The following is a 22,584-nucleotide window of genomic DNA, read 5'->3' as shown; positions in this document are numbered from 1 at the left end:
AGAGACAGGCAGAGAGAGAAGCAGGCTCCATGCACCGGGAGCCCGATGTGGGATTTGATCCCGGGTCTCCAGGATCGCGCCCTGGGCCAAAGGCAGGCGCCAAACCGCTGCGCCACCCAGGGATCCCTCACCAGTTAGTTCTAGTCAGCAGTGAAACCCTGATCCCTGAGGACTTTCCTTTTATTTTTTTTTTTTAAGATTTTATTTATTTATTTGACAGAGAGCGAACAAGCAGGGGGAGTGGCAGGCAGAGGGAGAGGGAGAAACAGGCTCCCCGCTGAGCAGGGAGCCCAATGTGGGGCTCAAACCCAGGAATTTCAGATCATGACCTGAGCCAAAGGCAGACACTTAACCAACTGAGCCACTCAGGCACCCCCCTGAGAACCTTCTCAAAAATCTGCCATCAGTAGTCCTGTACATAGTTCTTGGTATCTGCTTCAGATAGCAGTCACCAGCAGGAAGTCAAGCCTGAGAAAGCATTCCAGAACTCAGTTGGGAGAGGGAGTAGCTATAAAGCCTGCAAGTGGGAATTCATGCAGGCGTTGAGGTCAGGAAATGTGATGGTTCAAAACCACCCTGGGGAGCACAAAGGATGGAAAGAAAAGCCTAAACCAGAAACTCTGTAAGTGTCGGGGGGATAGGGCAGGAACAAAGAACAGGATGATGTGGGTGACAGGGATTGGCAGCTATCTCAGGAGGCTGGGGCAGGGGTACTGGGAACCAGCAGAAAGGAAAAGGTCAGAACTTCATGTCAGGCTTTATGTACTCTAGGGACAGGCCTGGAGAAGACTAAAGTACCTGCCTGGGGAGCAAAGGTCCCAAGTCAAAGGGCAATGTCTGATGCTGGATTCCCCTGAGTTACTGCTCAGTTAACCACATCACCATGACCTGCTCTGACAGTTTCCTTATGCTAAGGTTAAACTTTTTTTTTTTGCCATGATCTGAGTTTCTGCATTCTGTTATAAACCCCCATGGGTAGACGGCCCCTTTAAAGAATCTTGTCCTTTATGTACGAAGATCAGTTTGCAAAACCACTCATCAAGCCTTGTTCTGATAAACACTATTTCTGAGCAATGCCTGGCATGCTGTTGTTGTTGGTTCTGGGATTCAAGGTATGGACCATGACATGAAGGGAAGGGAATGGCAACAGGGCAAGGTGACCTGTATCAATAACTGGTTTGGTGTATTAGTTTCTTAACTGGCTGCCATAACAAAACACTACAAACTGAGTGGCTTAAACAAGACAATTATTTTCTCATGGTTCTGGAGACTGCAAGTCCAAAGTCAAGGTTCTGAAGGTGATGGAGAAGGGCATGCTCCAGGCTTCTCTCCTACCTTCTGGACGTTTATTGGCAATCTTTGACATTTTTGGCTTACAGACATCACACCGCTCTCTGTCTTCATCTTCATGTGGTATCCTCCCCTTTGTGAGTCTATGTCCAAATTTGTCCTCTGTAGAAGGACATCAGACATTATGGATTAGGGGTCCATCCCACTCTAGTCTGACCTCTTCTTAACTAATTACATCTACAATGAGCCTATTTCCAAATAAAGTCACATTCTGAGGTAGCGCAGGTTAGGATTTCAATGTATGAATTTGGTGGGGGACACAATTCAATCTATCACATTCCTCTGACATACCCAAATTCATATCTTTCTCATGTGCAAAATATATTCACCACATCCCAACATCCCCAATGTCTTATATCATCCCAGTATCATCTTGAAATCTAAAATCTCATCTAAATGTCAATTCAAAGTCCCAAATTTCATCATCTAACTTACTCAAATCAGTTGTGGTTGAGACTTGGAGTCTTGGGGTAGAATTCCTCTCCATCTGTCAAACTGTAAAGTCAGACTGGTTATCTGCTTCAATAGTAAGAAAGGTATTAGGGTAGACATTCCCATTCCAAAAGGGAAAAATCAGAAGGGAAAAAAGGGGGTTATGAATCCAAAGCAAATGCAAAATCTAGCAGGGCAAATTCCACCAGATTTTAAGGTTTGATAATGATCTTGTTTGGCCTGATGCTGTCTGTTGTTTAGGTTCAAACTGGGCTGGTGGTTTCAACCCCTCTGGAACTGAGGAGTAGCCAACCCCAGGGTCATTTTTCCCTTGTGTTGAAGGATAACACATGTTCACAGCTGGAGGGCTCTATTAGTACATTTTCTGTCTGTAGAATCCTAGAAGTGTGGGGCACCTAGGTGGCTCAGTAGTTGAACATCTGCCTTTGCTTCTGGTCGTGATCCCGGGGTCCTGAGATCGAGTCCTGCATCAGGCTCCCTGCAGGGAGCCTGCTTCTCCCTCTGCCTATGTCTGCCTCTCTCTCTCTCTGTGTCTCCCATGAATGGATAAATAAAATCTTAAAAAAAAAATAAAAAGAATCCTAGAAGTCTGACAGTGGTCCTTCATTTCATCCTGTCTCCCCTCTGGTCCAAGCTTATGGCATTTCTGCTAAGATGGCTGATGGGAGTAAGTCACAATGCCCAATCTCTTTAGTAAAGAGATTGTACTTTTAGTTATTGTACTTTTCTAGAATTTCTATTTTTCTATTTTTCTTTTTATATTTGATCTCCTTATTGATGTTCTCTACTTAATGAGAACTCATTCTCATACTTTAGATCTTTAGACATGGTTACCTTTTGTTCTTTGAACATACTTACAATAGTAATTTAAAGTCTTTCTCTAGAAGTTCCTGGGTGGCTCAGTGGTTGAGCATCTGCCTTCAGCTCCGGGTGTGATCCTGAGGTCCTGGGATTAACCTGCATCGGGCTGAATAAAATCTTTAAAAAGTCTTTCTCTATAAGTCCAATGTCTGTGCTTCCCTGAGTACAGTTTCTGTTGACTGTATATACATTTTTTTCCCTGTATATGGCCTTATGTTTTCTTGCTTTGTATGTCTCATAATTTTTTGTTAGAAACTGGCCACTTTATCTTTTTTTTTTAAGATTTTTATTTCTTTATTTATGAGAGAGACAGAGAGGCAGAGACATAAGCAGAGGGAGAAGCAGGCTCCCTGCTGGGAGCCCAATGCGGCACTCGATCCCAGGACCTGGGGATCATGACCAGATCCAAAGGCAGACACTCAACCACTGAGCCACCCAGGTATCCTAAAAACTGTCACTTTAAATAATATAACTCTGGAAATAAGATTTCTCTCGTCTCCTTCCATTTCTAGGGTTTGTTGCTCTAGTACCTCCTGTTGAGTTTCCTGAACTAATTCTTATTAAATCTGTAGTCTTTGTCAGATGTGGCCATGGAAATCTCTGCTTGGTTGGTCAACTAATGATTGGGCAGAGATTTCCTTAAGGGCCTGGAACCAATAAGTCACTCAGTTTTTTCTGAGAGGCCTTGTGTGTGCAGGTGCATAATGAGAGGGAAGGCATGTCCTTAACACTCCAGCAGGCAGTTCACAAGTCTGTTTCACCTTTTGTTTCCTGCTTGCCAGATCCTTGACGGTTAGTCAGGCATAAGAGAATAGGGCCTTCTCAAGTCTTGAGCATGTGCACAGCCCTACCTGTGTGTATGGCATTCTAGATTGTCAGGAACACCTCAAAAATATCAAAGCTCTCCCTAAGGATATCTTCTTCCCCAGCTTTTCCTTAAAGTTTTTGTTTAGCTTCTTTTTTGCTCCAACTGTTAACATCACCTCAGGCAGCTGTGAAGTTAAACAATGGCTGCTGATTATTTAAGCTAGCTCCAAGTCCGATCCAGTAAAGATAAGCCCTGTGAATGGGGTTTTCTAGAGAACTGCCAGACAGGTCAAATAATGACAATTCTCTAGGGATTGAAACTGGTAACCAAAGGGTTAACAGGACTAGTAATCACAACTGCAACTTTTTACCCAGGCCTTTTTCATTTGCCTTTAAATTTCCCTGACTCTCCTTTGGGGAGTCCTATTTGAGGCTTGTTCTCTTTTCTCCTCATTTGGCTTTCTCTTGAATAAACCCTTTCCTTGCTGAGTAATCAATATCTCAGTGATTGTCTTTGCTGTGCCATTGTCAGACTTCAGTATGGTGCCAGGATGAGGCTTTGGGAGTGTTTTGAACACCTTCTGTTCCTTCCAGCAGTTAGGCTGCTGATTTTATTTTATTTTATTTTATTTTATTTTATTTTATTTTATTTTATTTATTTGTAGTTACTATGTTTGTGAGGTTGTTAGTATTCTAGGCTACAGCAGACCTGAGGGGAGGGGGGATGGGAATGGGGTAAAGTATCACAAAACTTATCGTTCTTACTGAGACTTCACCATTTTTCTTAAATAAATGTTCCTTGGGTTGTTGCCAGACTTTGGTTAATTTCAGAGTATAAAGTTGATTTTAACAATATTTTGCCATTGCTTTTATGGAGTTATCAATTTCCAGAGGTTCTTACCATTGCTACTGATGCCCAGGCTGTTTTACGCTTTATTTTTAATTTTTAAAATTTCCTTCTTATTTGCAGGGTATTTTTTTTTTTTTTAATGTTTTAAACTCAGTGTTGCCTCGGTGGCTCTGTCAGTTAAGCATCTAACTCTTGACTTTGACTGTGGTTATGATCTCCGGGTTGTGGGATCAAGTCTCGTGATCGGCTCCATGCTGGGCATGGGGCCTGCTTGAGATTCTCTCTCTCTCTCTCTCTCTTTCTCTCTCTGCCGCCCCCTCTCGAAAAGGAAAAGAAAAAAATAAAAAATGTTTTAAATTCATAAAACTTTGTCAAGTTATTTGAAATTCAAGAAGAGCATGTTTAATTTACACTTACCTTTTTAGTCAATTCTGGGAATTAGGACTCTCCTGCTTATCTAGTATAACCCTTAAAAAGTTTTTTCTTGCTGCAAAGAAACTGAGAAGCTTCTGGGAATATTTCCCTCCTCTTGACCATTTTCTCTCCTACTAGAAACTCCTCTCTCCCTTATCCTGATATTTTTCAATGAGAAGATGTACTAATAAGTGATATTTCTGGAGCACAGCATACCAGACTGTGTGTACATCTGGGCTCTCTTGCTGCGGGGCCAGCAAGATCAGAAAAGAATTCTCCTTGTTCATAGAACTTTGCATCTCTGTGTCACGGTCTCCCTAACCTTTGATGTGTCTCCTAGTCAATGAGGACAGTGAAGAAGATGATGACTGTGGGCTGATGCCCAGTGTGGAGGAAATCCCTGAGGAAGTGGCCTCCTTGACCATGAAAAGAGAGAACAGCCTTCATCGAACACTTAGTCGCAGGTTGGTCATCTCCTCAGCTGGCAGCCCTTGTCACTTCCATGTTTCCACTTGATGGTTCTTTTTCTCTGTGGACTTTTCCTGAGGGGGTGGGTACCAGGGACACTCCCAGCTCTTCATTTGTTTCTTTGAATGGAGAAGAAGGGTGGGGTGGGGTGTTTCCCTACAGCCATCTGTTCTGGAATGCTTTTCTATGTAAGAAGAGGCTGACATGTAGGGATGTACCTGCATGCTCACGAATGCTTCCCCTCTCTCCATTGCTCAGTTCCAGGTCCAGGAGCAGACATCAGAAATCCCTAAGAAACTCTTTGAAAACCCGGAATGTGAACACTCTGAAGGAGGAGGAAGAACCAGTGAAAGGACAAAAACTAATTAAGAAGGAATTCATACAAACTGGAAAGGTGAACAGCACAATAAAAAAAAAAAAAGTACTGTTTGATAGGACACAAGGCTTGGGATCTGAACATTTTAAAGTTTGATAACTTGAATATGCATCTACAGGAGAGATATGTGTTGTGTGCTTTGCAAATCTCAAAATTTGTCATTGAAATGTCAGCAGAGGCTTTGGACTTTCTATCAAATCCTATTTCCAAGAGTGACAGGTGTCCTGTGAATATCCACATAGCACATTTCATGAGCAGTTCCATTCTAATGTGTGGAGAGAACAACAGAACTGCTGTGAGATGCAATTCTTGGAGCCAGAGAATGCTAATAAATCAATCTGGGAGCACATGGTTCAAATTAATAAAACTTAAGACTTTGGTTTTAACTTAAATCCACATTAATAAAAACAAATGCCAAGGTCTGCAGTATAAACTCCGTTCCACTCTGTTGTGTGTTTGATGTGCCCCACTGTTTTTTATCTTTCTCCCTCAATTACATCTAGAAGTTCCTTAATAATGTGATGTTATTTACCTGTGCTGTATTTCAGCCTCAGTTATTACACTGGCCCGAAGCAGAAATAGACCACAGATTACCAAATTTTGCTACCTGCTATCCACTTTTCCAGGGTCTCCACTCCCCCTTGTGATTGGTATTCTAGATAATTCCTCCCCCAAAGCTATTAGGATTTCTAATACTGAGGTTGGGGCTTTCCAGGTGAAATTCTCCATCTACCTGAAGTACCTACGAGCAATAGGATGGTATTTGATATTCCTCATCATTTTTGCCTATGTGATCAATTCTGTGGCTTATATTGGATCCAACCTCTGGCTCAGTGCTTGGACCAATGACTCTAAAGCCTTTAATGGCACTAACTATCCAGCCTCTCAGAGGGACATGAGAATTGGCGTCTATGGAGTTCTGGGATTAGCTCAAGGTATGTCAGATGGCTATGACAGCCACCTCTTACAGAACCTGTCTAGTCTATGTACTTTGCCTAGACTCAGGGGAAAAAATTGCCACTGTGTCCTTGGCACAGGTCCTGTGCATTGTGCTGACTAAATTGGTTCCATTTCTAGGTGTGTTTGTGCTCATGGCAAATCTCTTGAGTGCCCATGGTTCCACCCATGCATCAAACATCCTTCACAGGCAACTGCTAAACAACATCCTTCAAGCACCCATGAGTTTTTTTGACACAACACCCACAGGTCGGATTGTGAACAGGTTTGCTGGTGTAAGTATCTAAACAACTATATGATGTATTTTTATGCTGAGGATCTTTTCATTCTGACAGGGACAGAATTCTCCTGTCCCTCCAGGCAACACTGTGCAGTTACAGTTCTTTTGTCCACTTGGTATTTATGGATTACCTTGTGTGAGGTTCCAAGGATCCTGGGGATACAGGGATGGAAAGCTCTGGCCCTTTAAGAAGCTCACCATCTAATGAGGGAGACTACTAAGGAATAAAGGAGTATGAAAGAATACAACAAAACCAATAACAATGATGTGTATAGAGTGGTGTTCTGGGAGTACAAAACATGACTGAAAAAAGAGGTACTAGCTCCGCCCAGGTGACAAGGTAGGAATGTCAGAAAACATGAGACTTAAGTCATAAAGGAATTTAGCCAGGTTGATGGTGGAGTAGGGGTTTGGTGGGAGAAACAAAGTGAGAAAGGTTGTTCTGTAGAGGGAAAAACACCAGTAAAAGCACAATCACTAGCTATGATGGTGAATAAAAGGGAAAACAGGATAACCCTTCGCTTGGTCTCTGCTCCCCTTCTGCTTCTCTCTTTGATACTTTAAGTAAATTAGGCCTGGACTATGGAAGAGAGCCACCTATAATTTTAGTTAGGTTCTAAAGCATTGTTTCCATGTACTACAGATCCTGGAGCCCTTAGTATTCATTTATTCAACAGCATTTATTGAGTATCTGACGGGAGCCAAGGACCGTAGTCGGCGCTGGGATGCTTAATAAATGTTAAGATCATAGATGGCTCTCTTCCAAGGGCCAGACTGAACTCATTGATTCTTAATGCATACGAGATAGAAATTTTAGGAACAGAGGCAGAAACCAAGTTATTCTGAATAACAGCTGTCATCAGCACAGTTTCAGTCCTCTGTTTGTAGAAGAGAGAGTATATTTTTTAAAGTGAGCAGCTACAGACTCTTATGTGTTTGGTCTTGAAGCAGACAGAAGAAAGGCCAGCCCACAGCCAGGATCTGGGAACATGGTGGCTGCTTCAAAAGTGGGCAAGTTCACTGGTCTCCATTTATCACTTTCCTCTAGGACAAAAATGGTGAGCATGATGTCATAGGAGACAACTTCAATGGGTTTTCTGCTCTTCAATAGAACCTTAAAAAGCATACAGTTTTAGTTGGGGAGATTCTCACAGGAATTTTGCAAAAATTACGCACTCTTTTCTGATGTTGTAATATATATAATTTTTTGAAAAAGAACACAGTTCTGACTGTGAGTTAGGCAACTGTCATATTTTGCTAACCGCTTCTGCATGAAAAAGGAAACAGTCATTGATTATATGGTGAGTTTTGTGGGGGAAGGTGGCTCACACCTATATAGGAGAGTTTGATTTAGAATCCTCTAGGATTGATGGCTGAACCCTTAAGAGGTGAAGGGAGGGGGTGGAAGAAAGAAAGATGAAGAATCTGTGCCAGGTAAGGGCCAAAAGTAAAGTATAAAGAACTGATAGCTGGTGAGGATTTCTTTTTTCTACCAATCCTGGACATAGAGTTATTTGCATTCTGCTATGACTTTGGGAAGGTAAATTAGACTCAGGTCAGGAGTCATTCCGGACTCTCTTGGGAACCTGTTATCCCTTACCCAGTTTGGGACACTCCAGAGATATTTTGAACTCACCTTGATACTCACATATTATTAACTCTAGAATCAACATAATCTAAGAAATAATCAGGTAAGGGAAACCCAAAGTTTAAGTCAGGCTTCCTAAGTATACTAAACTATTATCCATTCACTCATCCATTTATTCATTTGCTTGTTTATTCATTTATTCAGCATGACATGAAGCTTATATGGCAGTAAGACCCATTTTTCACCTCCGGTTTATGTGGTTAGAACACTAGCTAGGCAAGAGTCACATTCAAACTCTACTTCCCACTTTACTTGAAGCTCTATGCTCAGCAGAGAAAACAACTTCCCAAGTAGAGGATGGTTCCTCAGTCAAGGGTGGGTGTCAGGGCTTCAAACAAATTGAATCCTAGTTGTGTGCCAGGTTCTATTTAGGTATTCAGTGGAATTAGGACCTGTGCACAGTTAGATTAATTGAATTGACTTGGTTATAGGAAGATTTACCTGTAAGGCTCTATTAGCTTACAATGTTATGAGTGGTTTATTATTTTTAAAGATTTTATTTATTTATTCATGAAAGACAGAGAGAGAGAGAGAGAGAGAGAGAGAGAGGCAGAGACACAGGCAGAGAGAGAAGCAGGCTCCATGCAGGGAGCCCCATGTAGGACTCGATCCCAGGACTCTGGGATCACACCCTGGGCTGAAGGCGGGGCTAACCGCTGAGCCACCGGGGCTGCCCTATGAGTGGTCTAATAACTTTGACACATGAGAATCTCACTGAGAGAGTGAAAACCTTTACCAAGTCTATTGAAAAAGGTGAAGGTGGAAGGTGACTTCCATTTCTGTTTAGATGAAGAAATTACAGAAATGAGATTGGTTATTGGGAGGAGCAGAAGAGTGTATTGCCAATGAATACCATGAAATGATTAAATGAAGGAGTCACTGGGAGCCCAGAATCAAACAAATTCCCTGCTGGAATCAGGAAGATGGAAAATGGCATAGGAATCCATTAGTATACCAGTCTTTTAATTATGTGTTCCTAGGATATTTCCACAGTGGATGACACCCTCCCCCAATCCTTGCGCAGCTGGATATTGTGTTTCCTGGGAATAATCAGCACTCTTGTCATGATCTGCACGGCCACTCCAGTGTTCATCATCGTCATCATTCCTCTTAGCATTATTTATGTGTCTATTCAGGTAGGTTTGGAAATAGCTTGGTCTCCTTTCCTCCCTACTTACAAAAGCCCTGTCTCCTTCCTGAGAACCTTCTCTTTTGTTTATTACTAGTCACTCAGTCCTCTCCAGAATCTTTGTCATTTAGTCTTATATTGATATACCTAGGAGCCCATAGACCGCTATCTGAAGCTCAAGTGTCAGCACCAATTGATATATGGTTCATAGCAAATCTCACCTTAGCTGCTGCCCCCCTGAAGCTTACATGGGGCAGATTTATGTTTGGATCCAAGACTACCTGAGGTTGGCTCTGGACAACTTCTGTAAGATTCCCCATAATGGTTAGGTCATTGGTTGCTTCTAGAAAGGTTGTGCTATGCTGCTTCCTTGATTGGCTTAGGCTTATCTGCTGGGAGATGTCTCTTGGCAGGAGCTAGATCTCTTTTCACTTCAGGGCAGTTCTAGTTTTACTGGAGTGTCTATGGATGACTTAGGCTCAATGCCAATATACCCTTAAGGGAACAGGGACCTTGAAAGCCAAGACTCACAGAAAAACTAGAGCCAGTGGAAGGGACTCCATGCTCATATTAAAAACTGTTGAGAGGAGCTACGGAGATAATTCTTAAGGCATGAACTGTTCACCTTGGAAAAACAATTCTGAAAAACTTGTGATCAGGGGCAACCTTGTGGCCTATGGTAAGGTGACACCCCCTGGTATTTGTGTTAAGTTCCTCAGGTATATTGTTATCTCAATAATAACCTCTCAGCTGTTAATAACAAACCAACAAATAAGAAGCAGGATATTTAAGGAGACTTCCAGGTATAACATTTTGAATTCTGACTCTCAAGTACCCCGCTCTTTCCTGGTTTCAACAAATCCTCACAGAAACTAGTAGCACCATAGAAGCTCATTCCACTGAACCTCATTCTTCAACCCTTGTCTCAAAGTCCATCTGCACACTCTATTACATTTAGTTCTAGTTCTTAGACCCTCAACATTCCACACATTTCCAGAACTATCTTTATCTTCACACACCATTGAAGCACGGTTTGGTCACTTACTTGACTCTGTTCAATTTTTATTTAAACCTCAGGATACGTTTCTCTGGCCACTTCCTACCCATCTTTACTTTCCACGCCCTTTGGGTCCCAGCTGCAATTTACAAAATCCATTTGGAGACCATTTTTCTAGCTGCTACAAAAACTGTCGGTTGAACAATATATGCAGATTCTTGGGAGAATACGGATTAGGGTGACAAAATTTCTCATGTGGTTATAATCTCCTCACTTTCATTGTCTTCTGTTCCCCACCACCCTCTTCCTTTGGGCCTTTCTCATCATTGCTCTAGCCAGAGGTGAGGCTGGAGGCTTCTGTCCCGTTCAGATGTGGACTGTGGCCATCAAGGTGAAGGATGCTGGGTCAGGAGGAGATATCACATATATGACATAATTGTATGACTAACTCTTTACTTTTGGGGTCCAGATATTTTATGTGGCTACTTCCCGCCAGCTGAAACGTCTAGACTCTGTCACCAGATCCCCAATTTACTCTCACTTCAGTGAGACAGTGTCAGGTTTGTCCGTCATCCGTGCCTTTGAGCATCAGCAGAGATTTCTGAAACACAATGAAGTGGGGATTGACACCAACCAGAAATGTGTCTTTTCCTGGATTGTCTCCAACAGGTGAGGTTGCTTCTGGGTATTTACCCAAAAATGTGCCTTGGGGTTCTACATGGTTGACATTAGCTGTAGGAGGGCAGGTGTACCAGTGATATGAATTTCACTGTGGCCAAACATGCCTGTCATGTAAATAGAAGAAAGTATGGACTTTGGAGTCAGAGACTGGGTCCTGTGCCTACTCTGCTATATACCAAGCTATGCAAAATGCCTTGACCTTCTAAGGAAAAATCTCAGTTTTTGTTTGTTTTTACAAGGACTAGAACATAGTCTGTATCATAGAGTTATGGTGGAAGTCAAATGACATCTATAAGCATTTGGTATCCCAAGTACTGAACAAATGCTGGGTGAACTGAACATTCGTAGTTGACTTTCCCTGAATGGATGTGATATTCTCCATAGGCAGGATGCTCTTTGTAAGGTGGCAAAAGAAACCAAGGTTGAGGGAGGAAACGATGGAATTTTTAGGTAAAACCAGTGATGACAGAAATGGAAAGCTCATATCCTATGAGCTGAATCCCTGAGTAGGGTGAGCATTCTTCATTTCTGTAGCATTATTAGACCTTGGCAAGAAGTGGTATGTCCTTGAAGGAGGACGGTCTTTCTCAGGAAGTGAAAATTCTTGAGTGGCTTCCACATTGTCTTGAAGTGTCAAGGGCAGACTAATGATGCTCAGTATTATCTGGAAATGTGGAGAGTTCTGGGCTCTGATTGTAAAGATACTTTATTAGATACAATCCAAGAAAGAAAAAATAAAATAATGAAATCAGAGTACATTGAACCTTCATGTAGTGCTTACTTTCTAAACTTACAAATGGATTCTCATCATTGTTTGCCCTACCTAACCAAAAGAAATCACTTAGAACATTTGTTAAAAATACAGATTCCTGGGATGCCTGGCTGGCTCAGTTGGTAGAGCATGCCACTTGATCTTGGGGTTGTGTGTTTGAGCCCCATGTTAGGGGCAGAGTTTATTTTTTTTTAAATGTGAATTCCTAAACTCCACCCTAGCCTCCTTGAATCAATCTCCTGGGGAAGAGTCCAGGAATTTTCTTGCATGAATTTATGTATTTTTAACAATTACCTCAGACAATTCTTATTATTTGACAAGTATGGGAGACAATGAATCATAGGATTCCCTTAGTTTAGCAAATTTCTCTAGTACCTTTAAAATGTGGTTTATTTTCTAAAATCTAATTTAAAAGACTTTAGGAACATACAGCATTGTCAAATTGAGGCATCTTGCTGCCTACTAACTCAATCCCTCTGAGAATGTTCCATGAACACCTCAGTTGCTGGTTAAGGTAAGGAGGTAAACATCAGTAACACCTTTTTCTCTGGTTCTGTTGCCTTACAGATGGCTTGCAGTTCGTCTGGAGCTGATTGGGAACTTGATTGTCTTCTTTTCATCCCTGATGATGGTTATTTATAAAGCTACCCTAAGTGGAGACACTGTGGGCTTTGTTCTGTCCAATGCACTTAATGTGAGTCTGAATGTTGGGAATTAAATTAACCTACTTAAGTTGAGTCTAGAGTATACCATGGAGTTTGTGTTCTTCATTTCTTTTTAGATGGAGGGACTAGGGAAGACCGAAGTTCAAACTCTGGCTCTGTCTCTTACTAATTGTGTAAACTAGGGCATATTCCTTAACCTTTCTAAGTAGGTACCAGTGTCATCTGGAAAATGGGCAAAAATTGTGTTGCCCTTGGGAGTTAAGAAAGCAATTTGGGGTGCCTGTATGGCATGGTTAGTCCAGCATCCAACTCTTGGTTTCGGCTCAGGTTGTGATCTCAGGGTGGTAGATGGAGCTCCATGTCAGGCTCTGTGCTGCTCAGCATGGAGTCTGCTTGGGATTCTCTCTCCTTCTCCCTCTGCCCCTCCCTATATGCTTGCACATGCTCTCTCCCCTCCCTTTCAAATGAATAAATCTTTAAAAAAAAGAAAGCAATTCATGTAATTTAATCTGATAGTCTCTTTGCCTCTTTGCTTGATTCTAGTCAAAACAGAATAAATGAGTTTCTTTTCATTTTTTTAAAGTAGGCTCCATGACCAATGTGGGGCTTGAATGCACAACCCTGAGATCAAGAGTCAAATGCTTCACCAACTAAGCCAGCCAGGCATTTCAGTTTCTTTTCCATAATATAGTAGTAACAGAAGGTCTTTTGAATATCTTCTCCTATTCTTGTTTTTCTTAAATCATGGAATAGAATTAATTCTAATAAAGAACCTAGAGCCCAATAAAACTATATAATGCATCCCCAGGATGACTAGGGTATTACATGTTATACATTATTTCCTAGTGCCCAAGACTGTGGCTGGCACAATAAATATTCACTAAATGATACTCATTTGATGAGTCATTTGGCTATCTTTAATGGTATCTTTTGAAACCATATATTGGTTTATGTAGCTAACCAGTCAGTACTGTATGGTGCTATGTTCATTACGAATTAATAAGACTTAAGGCGATCATGGAAGGACACCCAAAAGGACTCTGTTGTTCACCAGAGGTACTCAGTTCCTTGTGCCACTGCTCTTTCATGCCCCCCACCCCTATTTTTAGGCTTATTAACCTCAACCAGATCAGGCAAAGACAACTATTAGACTGAAAGAAACCAAGAACATTAAAATACCATGTGGTTCAACCTACACAAAGTGGCAACTCTTCTCTCCAACATCCTGTGCTCTCCCTCTTATTAACCACTATTTGCTCAACAAAAAACTCCCTGGTCTAAGTCCATGTGTGAAACAAGCTTGCATCGAAGTAATCCAGAGATTCCCTAGACTCTAGACTGCCCTAGACCATGACAATCTCTTACTGATGGTTGGATGTATTTTAGGCAGGAGTTTATTGGAGTTAAGGAGGATCGATGTGAATGCTCCACTCTGACGGTTGGGTTCTTGTTAATTGAGAGCAGAGAGAGGAGGCAGCTTTTTGGAAGGCGTTTTCCCACCCTGTGCCTTTCCTTATGCTTTCCTCATTTATAGAATGCCACCCACCACTCCTTCCACAAAGAGCATTAGGCAGGAGATTGGAATCCTGTTCCCACTCTACCAACTGCCAGCCTCTCCAACCCCAGCTTAGATGGAGTTGGAAACCACTCCAAGCTCATATTGTCTTTCATGAGAGCATCACACAGTTGAGCCCTTAATGGTCTTCCAGCCACTGGACACACTGGTCTCATCACTTCCCCCAAGGAGGTGAGGATTGTCACTAATACTTTTCCTTGCTCTCTTGAAGAGCTTGGCATAGTGCTAGGTACAGAGTAGATGCTGGACTGACCTTACAGTTTGACTAATTGAGTTGGTTTCTGAGCCAGAGATGATCCTTAGTCTTCTGGTTTTTCTGTAGATCACACAGACCCTGAACTGGCTAGTGAGGATGACGTCAGAAATAGAGACCAACATTGTGGCTGTTGAAAGAATAAATGAATACATAAAAGTGGAAAATGAGGTAAGGAGGAACTAGAAGAACCTAGAGACAAGGGGGAAAAAGTTTCTTTCAAAAGAGCCTCTTTACCCTGTCTAGAGATTTCATGTGGAGTCATAAAGGTTCTCCTAAAGTTTGCCTTACTCTAACTCAACCCAATTTCTTGACACTTAGAATAGGAAATGGTTTGGGGGGAGGTCAGGTCTTGGAATGCACCAAGTTAAATGGTGTTTTCGTTCTGGAAGTCCACAGAGCAACATCATGGAATGGGGTTTCTTTAATTGAATAGAGTAGGAGCCTTATGGAAGTACTAGACTAATTAATTCTAGTCAATGCAGATGTACACAGGTGACTGGGACACTGCTATCCTTCTAGTCTGTGACATGAGTCCTGTTGGGATTATTCAATGAGTTGCCACCCTGTAAAGCACTTTTTTGCTGTCTCTTTGTCAGGCACCCTGGGTGACTGATAAGAGACCTCCCCCAGGTTGGCCCAGCAAAGGGGAGATTCGGTTTAACAACTACCAAGTGCGGTACCGGCCTGAACTGGATCTTGTACTGAGAGGGATCACTTGTGATATTAGGAGCATGGAGAAGGTAGGTGGATCTGAAGGAAGGCCTGAATGTGGGTCCTTGTGATAAGAACACAGTTGGACATTGAGGTGGAAAGCAACTGGACTCTGCTTTCATCATTGCAGGGAGTGAGAGAGTCAGGGCCCTTCTTCTGCCCTGGGAAGGTGTAGGGACACAGTGCCACCAGCAGAGGGCAGGATATCCACAAGGGCTCTAACAGACACTGGTGCTCGCACAGTGGCAGCACTATCTTCTCTGGCTGATGGGGGTTCATTTCCTGTAAGGGCCATGACATGCAGAGAAGTCTGGAAGCAGCCACCCTGGGGAGGGAACGGGGGAGAACAGCGATACGGAGGTGGTCCCAACAGACAGAATGACTTAGTTCTCTGGTCTGCAAAGTCCTGCACCTTCCTCTGGTGTTTCTGTTCTCTTAGGACTTGGGATCTGATATAAAAATGTAGAAATGTAAAAAAATGTAAAAAATGTAAAAAAATAAAAAGTCTGGGTAAGGATACTGAGGTCCAGCTGATGAGGTTCTCAACTGATGTGAGGCCCGATCCTTCTGTTTTCCTTACTTCTAAACAAAGATTTTTTTTTCAAAAACCTATATTATCCAGTCAAAATTATAGCAACAGCTGCTGATATGTCCATTTCCAATGGTCATTGTAGTTCTGAGCAACCAACAATTGAGAAGGTAGAATGAGAAGGCATCTTTTTCTGACATCTGGGCACTTTTCCCCCTACCAAAACCAAAATCAGTTGAATAACTTAAAGATGAGGTAGCCGATCACTGCCTCTTTCCATCTGGGATTATGAAAGCCCCAAGCTAAATTTTTTCCCCCAGAGAAGTCCATGGTGAACTAATGTGCAAGAAACTGTATTTACAGATTGGTGTGGTGGGCAGAACAGGAGCTGGGAAGTCATCCTTGACAAATGGCCTCTTCAGAATCCTAGAGGCTGCAGGTGGTCAGATCATCATTGATGGGGTAGATATTGCTTCCATTGGGCTCCATGACCTCCGAGAAAAATTGACCATCATCCCCCAGGTGAGCTCTAGAACTTACTCTGCGCATGCAGCAGGAAACATGCATCTTCTTCTTGATATACATTCAATTAACAATGTCATTTCTGCAGTCTACGCAGGACACCTAAGCTAGTTCCCTAAGACACATTCTCTCCAGAACCTACAAAAATAACTGGCATTTTGTGGTAATGTGCCTGTGTGACTGCCGGTATCTAACCACTAGGTGGCAGCAACATAACAGAAGTCAAATAGAGCAGATGATTATTTAGCATTTCTATAGCCCATCCTAGATTTGCAAGACCTTTGCAATCAACATTAGCAGTTTTGCCGCTGAAGCTTGAAACCATTAAGCTTTATACTCCCCCCATTTGATATGGTTAAAAGATAGGGGAGGGAATTTGCTGCAGGTTTTTGCCAGCAAACATTTAGTGCATCAGCAAAAAAGGCTTCCCTTTGGCTTCCTCTCTGGACCCTACCAAATAAGCCTTGGAGGCTTATCGGCTGGTGGGGGGCGTTGGAGGGATGCAGTATGTGGGTCTTTATCAGAACCATTCCTCCTTTGCTCTTGTAGCCAAGTCTCTGGTGGTGGTTTTGGTTTGTCTGGTGTTTGCTCTGTTTGATGTAATCTTTTCTCCAGCTTCCTCAAAAGCTTAATAAATTCTTTGACTGTACTGTCTCTTCCCCTGCCCACCTGCTGATTGCTCCACTTCCACACCATGAGTTTCCACTAGGGGATGTGGAATATTCCTCTTACCTTCTTAAGAGATGCAGAGGCAAATTTGGAAATCCATAAATGAATCTCAAAATGAAAAACAAAACAAAACAAAAAGAAAACAAGAACTCCTCTCAATCCTGTGGCAGCTCCACTAGTCTTCAGTGAGGAAACTTTGCAAGAGCTTGACCACTAACTAGCTTTGCATCTCAGGCCAGTCCTGACATCTGCTTTGTCCTGGCCACAAAAACCTGCCAGACCCCTTTTTGCCATTAGCCTCACTTGACTTGCAGGATCCCATCCTGTTCTCTGGAAGCCTGAGGATGAATCTAGACCCTTTTAACCACTACTCAGATGAGGAGATTTGGAAGGCCTTGGAGCTGGCTCACCTCAAAACATTTGTGGCTGGCCTGCAACTGGGGTTGTCCCACGAAGTGGCAGAGGCTGGTGACAACCTTAGGTAATGTTTCATAACCCACCTTCCCTCACAGTCAGTGGGAGGAGGTGGGGGGGGGGGGAGACTACTGCTCTGTTCCTTGTGCTAGGTAGTATGTGGTATAGAATTACTCCAAGCCTGAGGACCTTCAGAGGGGTAGACAGGGTATGGACCATGAGCTGATGAAGCTCAGAACAGAAGGGAGGCCCAGCAACCCTGGCTTCCCTTGGGAACTTGTTATAAATGCATTCTGATTCTAGACCTACTCATCAGAATCCACATTTTGGGAAGCTTCTCAGGTGATGTATGTGTACATTAAAGCTTAAGAAGTGCTTCCTAGAGCACTGATTCTTAATCAGGCTACACACTAGAATCACTTGGGGAGATGGACCCATTGATTCAGGGGCCCTGGTGACTTCACTGTATAGTCCCAGGGAACACTTGTAAGCCTTGGTATAGAATGCCATCATTTGTTTTCTCTTAGCAACAGATCTAGGAACTAGCAGGACTTAAGTGTGTCTTTAGGTATATGGAAAAGTCCATTCGGTCCACAAATATGTATTGATTGTATGCAAAATAATGTCATGTGGTGAATGCATAGATGTGAGGGGTTGTGTGGGCCCTTCTGGCAGTATGTGATATGGGGGCCTTGACACTTCTGGTTTGTGAGAACCACAAATCCTACCATCTTTTTCTGTCCATGCTGGGAGACACCTAAATTGGCATGACCAGGCCCTTGATTTCAGACCTGGGTTGGGGGTGTTGAAGCTTGCATTTCTCTGGTGAGTGATGGGAGACAGGTCATTCAGAGAGAGACAGCAGTTGAAAGCCAGACCAGCACCTTGGCAACAGCTGGACAGAGCCAGGCCAAAGTTCGGTTCAACTTAAGTACAGTTTTGCAGGGTCTCTGTTCTTATATTACAAAAGAAAACTGGAATTTCATCATGGGTGACTTCTCATCTCCTACAGAAATTTTCTTACAGAGAATTACAGAACTTTAGCCACCCTCTGTTTAATATGTTCCCTAATGGCCACAGCAGGAGAGAGCAATTAGCAGATTCCCGAATATTTCCTTCACATCATTTCCCAAAGCTTCTTTATGTAAGAGGTCCAGCCTTCATTACTGGCTTTTAGCAAATTAAAGCGATTTGCATTTTACAAGCATATTCGAATTCCACATACATTGCATCTCACACCAAGACATCATGTTCATTAGATAGCTATGTCTCTAATCAAGGCAGAAGGCCTTGAACAAATAATTAGCCTTTAGACTAGAATTACACATTAAAATAATGAATGGGTTTGCTAAGGCCCCTAAGAAATACCACTGGGGCATTCTGATGCAGTGTCACCCTATATTAATGGTGTCAGGTCAAATACTGCTGTGGTGAACTTGGTGCCATCCAATCTTATTTTAAAATTGCTATTGATGTGCTGGAATATCACCTAGTGATGCAAAGAACTGTTTCCAGGCTAGGGTTTTCCAAACTCATTAAACATAAAAATTGCCTGGGGTACTTATTAAAAATATACATCCCTAGGGTCCTCCCCATTATGCTTGGGAAGAGTGGGGCCCAGATACATGAATTTTAAAATTAACCTGTGGTAGACGAGAGTGTAGAAAACATTGTCTTAGCCTTTCCTGTTAGGTGTTCATTCTGAGGGAATTAAGTAGGGATTTCAAAAGTCTGGTTTAGAACATGAGAAGTGCACATGCGTGTGCATACATACCCCATCCCATGTGTTATGCCTTGGTTCTTCAGAGGCTAATACTCATTTTGCTCCATTGGGCTGCAGCATAGGGCAGAGGCAGCTACTGTGCCTGGCCAGGGCTCTGCTTCGGAAATCCAAGATTCTGATCATGGATGAGGCCACTGCTGCGGTGGACCTAGAGACCGATCACCTCATCCAGATGACCATCCAAAAGGAGTTCTCCCACTGCACGACTATCACCATTGCTCACAGGCTACACACCATCATGGACAGTGACAAGTGAGTGTGGGGGACAGCTTGACAGATGGGACCAAGCCCTTGAACAACAGTAATAACACTGGCCGTAGGATATCTACAGCTAAAGGTTGAACCACCTTCATTTTACTGATGAGGAAACCGAGAATTCAAGTAATTTGTCCAAAATTAAACATGAAGTTAATGAAAGCCAACTCAGTTAAGGGAACTGGACTTGAGGGTAAAATGGGCAATTGTGTGTTTACTTATTAACTGAGTTTGGGGAGGTGGCGGCCCGAGCTATGAGAGGCTGATATTAACCAGAGATCTTCTCAACTACTCAACAGCTCAACAGCTGTTCTCAACAGCTGTTCCCGAGCAAGAAGCTTTCTGACTTCTGACTAGAAGCTTTCTACTTCTTCCAACTCTGACATATTACATTAAAAATGGGGGTAACACCAGTAATCTTGGAAGCTGTTTGGAGAGAATAGGCTCCCTTAAACAATATATATTTGTAAAAAAAACTTCTGTAAATGGACTTATACTATATATATTCTTCTACTGCTTGACTCTTTAGCATTATATATGTTCATGCAGACAGCCATGGTTCATTCATTCTCACTGCTCTGTAGCCTCTTATCAATGAATATACCATGACTTAGTCCTGGTTGTTCTTATAAATGCCAAGATTTTAGATGCTGCTAAGACATTTCTTTCTCCTTTGTTTCAGGATAATAGTCCTAGACAATGGGAAGATTGTAGAGTATGGCAGCCCTCAAGAACTGCTGAGAAATTCGGGCCCCTTTTATTTGATGGCCAAAGAAGCTGGCATTGAAAATGTGAACAGCACATCGTTCTGACAGTAGGTCCCATGGGCTGGAAAAGGACTATAAGATCATTCCTTATTTTTTTGTGAGAGATACTACACAGAAGTTTGTAAAATATACATTTTTGAAGAAGGATTGTTATATCCAGCTACAGCGGACCACCCCCAATCTTGCTTTGATGATCCCACTTCAATTTTATCTCCTTCATACTTACCTTCCCAGAGATAACTAACCTGAATTTTGTGATAATGATATCCTCCTGCTTTTCATTTTAGTTTTACTACTTGGTATGTACCCTTAAACAAGATATACCTTTTTTAATTTATGTAACTTGCCTGACTCATACTTGACATGTTTTTCTATGGCTTTTTTTCAATATTATTTTTGAGATTTATCCATGTTGATGCATGTAGTGAGGCTGGTTCATTCTGCACTTCTGCGGTATGGCAGTGTGTGAATATGTCATAATATATCCATTTTAATGTTGGTCAGTAGGGTTATTTCTAGGGTTTTTTTTTCTCCTATTATGTATAATACTGCTAGGAACATTCTGATAACTTCTGAGATATATGTGTAAGAATTTCTTTAGGGATATAATGTAGGAATGGGGTGTCTGTACCTGTTTACATGTATATACTAGGTAATGCCAACTTAGTAATGCCAATTTAATACACTTTTTGTCAATCTGATGAGTATGAATTGGTATCTCATTGAGGTTTTATGTTTCCCTGGTTGCTACTGAATTGTTCTTGCCCTGGTTGTTCTTATTCATGGTGCTTTATTTCTTTGTATGCCTTGTGAATTTTAACTAAGCTGCTCACTCTCCTTAGCCTTCAAAGAATGCTCACAGGTAAAATACTGAGTTGAACCTGAGCTCTCCTAAATGGAACTGGGAAAGCTTTTGCCTGTCACTTCGAGGCATTAACCAGAACCAATTTGAATTAAATTCTCCACTAGGAGTTTCAAACCATACAGTTAGCATGACTTCAGACCATAATTTTGGATGAGAACCAACTTGTGGTTTACAAATTCTGAAGGGAGATACCTCCCCTTGACATAACGTCAAGTTGGAGATAGACACGTTGCCTTGTTGACTCCTGCATGGCAGGGTTTATTCCTTATCTACCTATATACTACAAATATAGGTTTATCTACCTTCTGGGTCCAGGTTTAACACAGGGTCTCCTATTATACTGTCCATCCTGACAGGCATTGGCTTTATCTCTTATCTTGGCATCCTGTATTGTCAACAAAGGTCAAAGTCTTCAGGTTTCAGAAGTGACCCTAAGCTTTGATAATCATTTTCCAAGTTTTTTGTTTCACATTACTTTGGGTTCAGTATTTACTTCCATTTCAGTGATGAAATTATATTTATATATTGTATAATATATATTTTATTATATTTATTATATTCATCTTTTTAGCTATTAGATGCTCAGAGGCTGAAACTTCCTGCAGGAAGCATATAATAGCTGCAAGACTGGATGAGGAAGGGATTTTTCCTATTTGCTCTGTTCCCATCAGCATCACCCTAAGAAAGTTGTCTCCAGCAAAGGTCCTACAGGCAGCAGCACGGATCTCTGTTTGTACAGTGTTCCTGAAACCAGGGTCATCATGCTCCTCAGAGACACTAGCAGCACACCTTCCCAGAAGCCTGGGTTTTAGCTCTGTGGGGCACCTCCTATGTTTTGTTGAAATGCAGAACTCTCTCTCTCTCTCTCTCTCTCTCTCTCTCTTTGTTCTCTTTAGCCCTAATGGTGACAGTTACTTCTGGAAGGTGCTAGCTCTGATACTTATTTTCCTCTGGCCCTTTCTTCAATGCCCACTTAATTCTTTATGTGGTACTATTAAAATAATGTATGGTTTCTGTCTCCTGACTAACCCAACTGATAGAACCCTTGGAGATCATCCAATTAAAGTCTCTTATTTTTCAGATAAGCACATGCCTAAGAAAAATTATAATATCCAAGTCAAAACATGGATATTTCTGGCAGAGCCAGAACCAGAAAACAATTTGCTGATTTGGTCCAATGATTTTTCTTTTAATGGGAGAGGGTTTTTGACCTAACTACTCCTACTGATGCAGATACAGAGAAGGTAAAGGTCATTCTTTTCTCAGAAGTGATGACTAACATCCAGTGAAGGTGGTGGGAACCAGAACCAGCCTGGATTCAAAACTTTGGTGGTGACTCCTCCCATTCCAAATCTTGTTGGCCCAGACCCTGGCTAACTGAATCCCCACTCTGGGACACTTATATTATGAATGTTCTTTCCTACTTTCACTTGCCCCTGAAGGATTAAAATAATCCTACGTTTGGGTTCCTGACCTTCCAGTTTCTCTATGATTCTCAACTGCCTATAGATAGTCTCACCTGGATATCC

At 42.1% G+C, this 22,584-nt stretch overlaps 1 protein-coding gene and 1 long non-coding RNA gene across 2 annotated transcripts in view; one reads left to right on the top strand and one right to left on the bottom strand.

Annotated features, from left to right (window-relative positions):
* ABCC2 (ATP binding cassette subfamily C member 2) overlaps nucleotides 1-20,891 on the top strand; it is a 70,326-nt gene extending 49,435 nt beyond the window's left edge. Inside the window, exons 20-32 of the mRNA XM_072805719.1 lie at nucleotides 5,076-5,199; nucleotides 5,462-5,597; nucleotides 6,295-6,514; nucleotides 6,657-6,811; nucleotides 9,445-9,600; nucleotides 11,060-11,259; nucleotides 12,611-12,737; nucleotides 14,607-14,708; nucleotides 15,137-15,280; nucleotides 16,144-16,302; nucleotides 17,286-17,452; nucleotides 19,226-19,420; nucleotides 20,106-20,891. Coding sequence (XP_072661820.1) covers nucleotides 5,076-5,199; nucleotides 5,462-5,597; nucleotides 6,295-6,514; nucleotides 6,657-6,811; nucleotides 9,445-9,600; nucleotides 11,060-11,259; nucleotides 12,611-12,737; nucleotides 14,607-14,708; nucleotides 15,137-15,280; nucleotides 16,144-16,302; nucleotides 17,286-17,452; nucleotides 19,226-19,420; nucleotides 20,106-20,235 — 2,015 coding nt within the window. The 3' untranslated portion in view covers nucleotides 20,236-20,891. The remainder of the gene's footprint in view (nucleotides 1-5,075; nucleotides 5,200-5,461; nucleotides 5,598-6,294; nucleotides 6,515-6,656; nucleotides 6,812-9,444; nucleotides 9,601-11,059; nucleotides 11,260-12,610; nucleotides 12,738-14,606; nucleotides 14,709-15,136; nucleotides 15,281-16,143; nucleotides 16,303-17,285; nucleotides 17,453-19,225; nucleotides 19,421-20,105) is intronic.
* Nucleotides 1,304-17,805, bottom strand: LOC140621014 (uncharacterized). Its single transcript, XR_012020742.1, has 4 exons — nucleotides 17,382-17,805; nucleotides 14,538-14,667; nucleotides 1,786-1,845; nucleotides 1,304-1,452 (listed from the first exon to the last, which is right to left on the bottom strand). It is a non-coding gene; the product is annotated as an uncharacterized lncRNA (long non-coding RNA).
* Nucleotides 20,892-22,584: the final 1,693 nt, after the last annotated feature.

The sequence above is a fragment of the Canis lupus genome, chromosome 29, assembly GCF_048164855.1.
Source record: "Canis lupus baileyi chromosome 29, mCanLup2.hap1, whole genome shotgun sequence".
NCBI classification, from domain to species: domain Eukaryota; kingdom Metazoa; phylum Chordata; class Mammalia; order Carnivora; family Canidae; genus Canis; species Canis lupus.
The sequence above is the reverse complement of the archived record's forward strand: the minus strand, read 5'-3'. Positions and strand labels throughout refer to the sequence as shown.